The sequence below is a fragment of the Austrofundulus limnaeus genome, unplaced genomic scaffold (genome assembly GCF_001266775.1).
Source record: "Austrofundulus limnaeus strain Quisiro unplaced genomic scaffold, Austrofundulus_limnaeus-1.0 Scaffold1014, whole genome shotgun sequence".
NCBI lineage: Eukaryota > Metazoa > Chordata > Actinopteri > Cyprinodontiformes > Rivulidae > Austrofundulus > Austrofundulus limnaeus.
This window is the reverse complement of record NW_013953416.1, coordinates 56,002-63,453: the sequence shown is the minus strand read 5'-3', so window position 1 is coordinate 63,453 and position 7,452 is coordinate 56,002. Positions and strand designations below refer to the sequence as shown.

General features: G+C 42.5%; 1 protein-coding gene across 1 annotated transcript in view; it reads right to left on the bottom strand.

The window, feature by feature from the left end:
- tnikb (TRAF2 and NCK interacting kinase b) overlaps positions 1-7,452 on the bottom strand; it is a gene marked incomplete at both ends in the record, with an annotated part of 26,408 nt that overhangs the window by 5,895 nt on the left and 13,061 nt on the right. The window contains 12 exon segments of the mRNA XM_014030193.1: positions 492-578; positions 1,384-1,500; positions 1,642-1,840; positions 2,514-2,580; positions 2,663-2,838; positions 3,076-3,154; positions 3,421-3,475; positions 5,249-5,379; positions 5,481-5,571; positions 6,222-6,332; positions 6,427-6,552; positions 6,650-6,706. Of these exon segments, the coding sequence (XP_013885647.1) occupies positions 492-578; positions 1,384-1,500; positions 1,642-1,840; positions 2,514-2,580; positions 2,663-2,838; positions 3,076-3,154; positions 3,421-3,475; positions 5,249-5,379; positions 5,481-5,571; positions 6,222-6,332; positions 6,427-6,552; positions 6,650-6,706 (1,296 nt within the window).

Genomic DNA, 7,452 nt, shown 5'->3' with positions numbered 1-7,452 from the left:
TTTTAATAAACCAAAATACAGTTTCAAAGAAAATTAATTCAGATACAAAACTTTAAATTCAGTTTCAATTTAGAAAAATTCATTTCCAAACCAATGCATTCAATTTCAAATTATACACATCCAGATTCAATCTGAACAATTCAAATTCACTTCCTGCTGGCACAAGATTGATCCCATATATGGAGGTAAGGCAGAAGGTCAGAACCTGGTCTGATCCTGGTGTTCTGAAGGTTCCTCTGATCCTGCAGGAAGCTCTGCAGGTTGCACAGAGCTAGCTGCTAATTGTGCTCATAATGAAACTGTAACATGTAAGGTTTCAGTGAAATCTGAAATGAAATGTGACGCAGCTGCACAACAGAATCGCTCTGACACAATCAGGCTAACTTGAACCAGGATTAACTAATCCCAACCCTCAACTGAACAGGTGTAATCCTGAGTGTCGGGGCTCAGATCTGTGGAGTCGGGGTGTTTCTGTGTTTGCAGGTTGTTACCAGCAGTAAAGCCTGCTCCTGCAGGAGCTGCTGCTGCAGGATCTCCAGCTGCCTCTGCTCCTCCTCCAGCTGCCTACGGATATACTCCTAACCAATCAGAGCCCGGGCCCAGCGCCAGACGCAGCCAATCCCAGAGCAACCGGGCGGAACGGAAGCGAATGGAAGCCCCAGGCAACCAGTGACATCAGCAGAGCAGGAAATAAGAAGGAGGGCAGACAGAAGGAGGTTCATAGAGGAGGTGTTAGAGCAGAGACTCCATCAGAAACAGAAGAAATGARACAAAAAGCATCAGCGGGGGGCGGGGGGGGGGGGGGGGTATTAGTACAACTGAAAGATGAGCAGATTAATCCACAGTCAGCTGTGAGGAAGGAAGATATTTATATCTGAAAGGGGGAGCATTAATGAAGCGTTTCACTGCAGGAAAATGTTATTTTCGTGCATAATGTAAAAAAGTTACTGCACATTTATAAACCCAACACCAGCAGGAAACATCCGCAGGAAAGTTTCTAAAGGGTTTTAGTATCTTTAGTCATATTCTCTTCAAAGTTAAAACATAAAACAAATCTAAGAGAGTCAAMCAAAGTAAACTTTAAAGTATATATAGGTAGGTAAGACTCTTCTGGTCTCAAGTGATCAAAACCTACTTTAAGAAAATCCTTCTATTTGAAAGTAAATTGTGGTGAAATGCTGGTGGGTCCAAGACATTTACACAGTACTCCCCTGCAGAAACATGAATTCTTAATGTTTTCAGATGTTCTAAGTTCTCCTGTCATGTTTTCATGTGATGTTATCAAAGATGCAGCATCAGTGAGTGTTAATGAGACAATAAGCCCTGCCCCTTTTTGGGACTTCCCAAATTCTGTGGGATTTGTCAGTTGGGTGGTTTTCCTACCTGCTCTCTCTCTGCGTGCCTTCGCTCCTCCTCCCGGCGGAGCTGCTCCATCTCCTCGTACCTCCTCCTCTGCTCCCGCTCCTGCTGCTTCCTCAGCTCCCGCTCCCGTCGTTGTTGCTGTGAAGAGATTAACCAATCAGAGCCTCGGCTGTGTTTTTGTGGTGGTACCAACACAGATGGGTTTTAGGTTAAAGTAGCTACAAGTTCACACATTATGCTTTTCATCCTGATCTTTCCAACCAAAACACTTCAACCCACCTCCTCCAGCCGCCGCCGCTGCTCCTTCTGCTCCTCGATCCGTTTCTGCCTCTCGGCCAGCAGTTGGCGCTTGTGCTCCTCGTTCTGCTGCTGCTCCAGCTGCTGGCGCCGGATCAGCTCCGAGCGCTCCTTATTGGCCAGCTGGAGGCGCAGGAAGTCCCGCCTCAGAGTGGACTCCCCGGGGATGTTGATGATGGAGCTGGAAGACAGTAAGAGTCAGCTGTCTGTCCGGACACGTTTGTTTTATATTAAATTCATTGCAGACGTTAAAGTGCCCGTGACATCAAATTTTTATAATAAACATTAACGCATTTTTGGAAAGATAACATTGATAACATGTTGCAAAACAAATTTCACATCACTGAGATGAACAGTTGTTGAGATATTGACATGTGAAGTAACAGGAAGTGATGTCAAAGGGGAATGTCTGCATGTAAACTTATAAAAGCTAACAACACAGACTGTAGAGAAGAATCTGATGATTCTTTAGATTATTTTTGGTCGCTATCAAAAAGAGACGAAGAGTTAAAGTTTAAATAATTTTGTTTTAATAAACCGGGATCAGCAAATTAATTTTATTATTGAGTTCCCCTTTGATGTCACTTCCTGTTTCACTTTGGCTGAGCCAAATTCAAAAGAAAATAGGCCAGATATGAGACAAAATGTGTAAAATTACGTGTACTACGCCAATTTTCTTAAGTATAAAGATGTTTTCTTTGACTTTTTGTATTTGAAGCACAGGCGTGTCACAGGCTTTTTAAAGGGTTGGATTTAAACAGCTGACTGAGGTAAACAACAGAAACCAGCTGAGGTCCCTCAATGAGTCTGATCCTGGTACCGGATCCTGGTGCCTGATCATTCATCTTTCCTACCTGGGCTCTCCGACGTCCCTCTCTTCGTCCTCTTCCTCGCTGCCGCTGTACTCGTACTCGGTCTCATCTGAAACAAGCAGATCTCAGGTCAGACCTTCAGACGGGTTCAAACAGCTGACAGGTGAGTCAGTGGGGGGGTTGGGCCTCACCCCTCTCCCCCCTCCTCTTCTTGGTGCGGTCGATGTGGTCCTTCAGCTGGATCCGGACCTGCCGCTCGTTGGTGAGGTCTCTGATGAAGGGGTGTTTGAGGAGCTGCTCGGTGCTCGGCCGCTGGCTGTGGCTCTTCACCAGACAGCTTTCTATGAACGACTGGAACTTCTTCGACCTGACAGCACAAAAACACACAAATAAACACACAAACAAACACACAAATAAATGAGTTCAGAGGGTTTAAATCATGGACTCATTCTTTTCACAAAAACTATGTTTGGATTAAAAAAGGATTTATTCCAATAAAATACAAACTGCTGCAGTTTTTGCAGCTAAAATAGAACATTTAATTTCAGTTTCGTGACATTTATCTGTGTTTCTACCAGGTGTTAACTGTGATTAGGACACTCACCACTTCTTAGATTTGAGTCTCGGGGCAGGATTCCTGGGGATGAGGAAGAGCGCTCTCATTGGATGCATGTCACACAGAGCTGAGGAGGTGAGGAAGAAGAGGAACACATGTGAGGAAGATTAATGAGAGGAGAGGAGAGGAGAGGAAAGGAGAGGAGAGGAGAGGAAAGGAAAGGAAAGGGAAGGAAAGGAAAGGAAAGGGAAGGAAAGGAAAGGAAAGGGAAGGAAAGGAAAGGAAAGGACAGGAACAGGAAGTGAAATGAGAGGAAAGGAGAGCGTGTTTTATCATCTAGCTGAAGACAAACTGTGCAGTTTGTCAGCTGATCACGGTGTTAATCACACTTACGTGGCGCTCCCTCTGCCATCTCGATGGCTGTGATGCCGAGCGACCACAGATCACTCTGCAGACACACAAACACACAACGCTCACATCCGACTCAACACTTCCAGCTCCTGTAGGACTCGTCCAACGGTCCGTGTTCCCGTCAAGTGTTAAAAATACAGACAGAGAAACTACCCATCTGCCACTGCTGCTGCAGATTCCTGCCTGCAACATTTTACCACAGAGATTCTCTTGGTTTTAGCAAATAAGTGCTGAAAGACGAACGGAGGCTCTTCCTGACACATTAAGCCCCGGAGGGCTGGAGTTAATGGTGCAGGCGCTCGTCCTCCACCAGCTCGCCGCAGGGGCTCGTTCTGTCCCCATTACTGCACATCCTTCAAGCAGAAACCTCTGCAGAGTCTCATTTTTCCTTTGTGTTGTCGAGTGGTGAGGATCAGGGATTACAAATATAAAAACAACAGACGGGATCATTGAGAGATTTCCTCTAAAGGTCAGACTGTTTGTTCACAGTTTCCAGCAGTTTGACTCCATGATCGATGAGATATTGAACTTTTTGAGCTCCAAACAGGCAGGAAAAGAAAGAAAACAACAAAAAATCATTTATTTTTTATGTTGGACTGACTTTCTGTTCTGGATCTATCCCACGTTTGGAAGGTTTAACATCCTCAAAGAGCCAGAAACCAATTATCTGTCCACTCTGTCCTCTCTCAGGTATGTTTTCTGGTTATAAACAGCATCAACTGGGTTTCTTTTGCTCTCTGCTCTGCTTGAACATTCTCTGTAAGGACTGAAGGTTTACTGAGAAACTTTCAAAATAAAAGTTTTAATGAAGTTAAAGCAGATGTAGCACAGGATGTGACTTTAGACTGAAAAATCAACAGAACAAAGCAACATAAAAAACTCTAATATCTTCATTTATCATTAAATCCTAAACCAGTGCTCACAACCAAACTTTCTAAGTTTAGTCCAGATCCCAGTATTTTCGGGTCTTTCTAGAATATTTGTCCCAACATAATGTGACATTTATCCCAACTATAAACCAACAAACTGTCTAAAACTTGACTAACTTAAACCAGCAGGATACCATCTAAGACTGGTCTAAAACTAGTTTTTCAGTTTCTTACAGATGTTCAAAGATTTTAGTSTCAACGTTATCCAACATTTATCTAAACTAGACAAAAATAACAAACTGTTGGTCCAAAACCAGTCTAAAATCTGCCTGAAACCAACCTGAAGTTAGTTTGGATCTCATTTCCTGTTTATTGTTTTAGTATTTCAGTTTAATATTTGTTCAAACTAAAACACAGTCCAACCTGAACCCAACTGGTGGTCAGAATCAGTCCAATGGCAAATTTAAAACACTCAAAACTAGTCTAGAACCAATAAAAGATTTGTTTTAACCAGTCTATAGCTGGTCCAGGTCACAGTAGCTCATGATGGTTCAAGGATTTCAATCACAACCCAACATGACATCAACCTAAACTAAAACTAAACAAACTGATGTAGAAAAAAACCTTCCAAATGAGTCTGAAACTGACTGTTAAGATCCCTCAACATCTTTCCAGGGTTCAGCCATAATGAGACACAATGAGACACAATGAGACAAACTATTTGAGGTCAGTCTAAAACCTTCAAAACAAGACCAAAGTCAAGTTTGGCTGATGGTTCAAACATCCTGCAGAAACTCAAAGGTTGTTTGATCACGAGGCAACATAAAAGGGATTTAAAATCTGTTCAAAGCTTTTCTTTTTGTGAAAGAAACTAGAAGTTAAACTCAAGCTAAAGTAGCAACCCAACAGTGTCCTCTCACAGATGAATACACAAGGTCTACCTTGAAGTCGTACGTGGCGTCTGGGTTCTCGTCGCAGGCGATGACCTCGGGGGCCATCCAGTATGGCGTCCCGATGAACGTGTTCCTCCGGCCCACCGTCCGGTCCAACTGAGCGCTCACACCGAAGTCCACTGCAGACACACAGAAGATGCCGCCATTTTACAGCTGCTCTCTCTTTTTAATCAAGTCTCTCCTTTCGGGCTGAAACGGTCCTAAACAGATGTTCTCTCACCCAGTTTGACCTCTGCGTTCTCCGTCAGCAGAACGTTCTGGCCCTTGATGTCTCTGTGGATCACCTTGTGCTGGTGGAGATGGGTCAGACCCTGAAAAAGCAGAAAGAGTCCTTTTTAGGAAAACAACGGACCTACACTTAGTTCCTCAGGGAACCTGTTTCAGGCTCCTCCAATTTATGATCACGTTTCAGGATTTACAGTAAAATAATCTGTGTTTTGGTTCTGCTCTTTTCTAAAACATTTTAGAAAAACAACAGACCTACATGGAGTTCCTCAGGGAACCTGTTTCAGGCTTCTCCAGTTTATGATAATGTTTCAKGATTTACAGTAAAATATTCTGTTTCAGTTCTGTTCTGTTCTAAAAAATTTTAGRAAAAAAACGGACCCACATGGAGTTCCTCAGGGAACCTGTTTCAGGCTCCTCCAGTTTATGATCACGTTTCAGGATTTACAGTAAAATAATCTGTGTTTTGGTTCTGCTCTTTTCTAAAACATTTTAGAAAAACAACAGACCTACATGGAGTTCTTCAGGGAACCTGTTTCAGGCTTCTCCAGTTTATGATAATGTTTCAGGATTTACAGTAACATAATCTGTTTCAGTTCAGTTCTGTTCCAAAACGTTTTACATAAACAACAGACCTACATGGAGTTCCTCAGGGAACCTTTTTTGGGCTCCTCCAGTTTATGAAAATGTTTCAGGATTTACAGGAAAATATTCTGTGTTTTGGTTCTGTTCTCACCCTCAGGATCTCCCTGCAGATGTAGGCGATCCACTCCTCCTTCAGAGAGTTCCCCTTGGTGTTTTTGATCAGATCTGTTACCGAGCCGGCTCCGCAGAACTCCATCACCAGCTGCACCCACAAACAACACCCCCCAGAGTCATTTATCATTCTGCTTGGACGTGACTTTGGATACATTTGTTTCAGTTTTGCGGATACAACGCACCCATAGCTGGTCGTCCATTCCTGGAGGGTTTTTCTTGATGAAGGCGCCGTAGTAAGTGGCGATGTTCCGATGGTGGCTGTACTTCTTCAGCATGTTGATCTCAGCTTTAATCTCCTCTTCTTCCTCCTGCAGAGACACACACACACACACACCGAGATAAAGACGAGGTAGAAAGTTTTTCTGCAACGTGTCATAAATAAAAGGTTGTGAGTGTGACATGTACCCCGGTGACATCCATGACCTTGATGGCAGCCAGTTGGCCTGTTTTGACATGGCGACCCTAAAAACAGACAGAAGATGATGAGTCAGCGTTTTATTTTTCTTTATCGGCATCTGAGAGGATGTCCTGGCTGTCTCCAGTCAGGGAGACAAACTAAGTCTTCCCTCCATCAGCTGTAAGCTTTCAGGACAAAATGCATTCTAGATTTTTATCAGCAATAAAATATTCCGCAGTAAAGCTGGGAAGAAAAAGTGTTTTCAACAACATTTGTTCCTAAAATTCGTATAGGTATTTAATAAAAAGTCATTTTTAATGCATCTGCAGCTGCTTCTCTGAACTCTAGAGAGGAAATTCTCAGGGGACAAGTTTCCATGAGCTCTGTCGATACTGTGATCACCTGAAGCAGCTAATTGTTCCAAGAATTAAACCATCCTCAGCAGAAATGTTGCTTTACRTTATTTATGTTTCTGCTTCTGGTTTTACATCATTTTCTTAAAATGTTATAAAGATTGTCTTTGTTTAGTGCAGCCTAACATTGTTTAAACACGAAAAGATGGTTTTTGTTTGATGTTTTGTGCAGTGTTGTATAAAGTACCACACAGTGATAGTTGAGTAAAAGTACAAGTATCTTACCAAAAAATTACTTAAAGTCTACTTTAGGAATATTACTTGAGGAAAAGTCTTAAAGTATCAGATTTTTTTAACTTAAGTATTAAAAGTATTGATTTAAAATGAGCAGATAGATTTTACATAATGACATTTATTAGTAGGTGACCTCTCCAAAAACTGCAGAAATGAATATATAT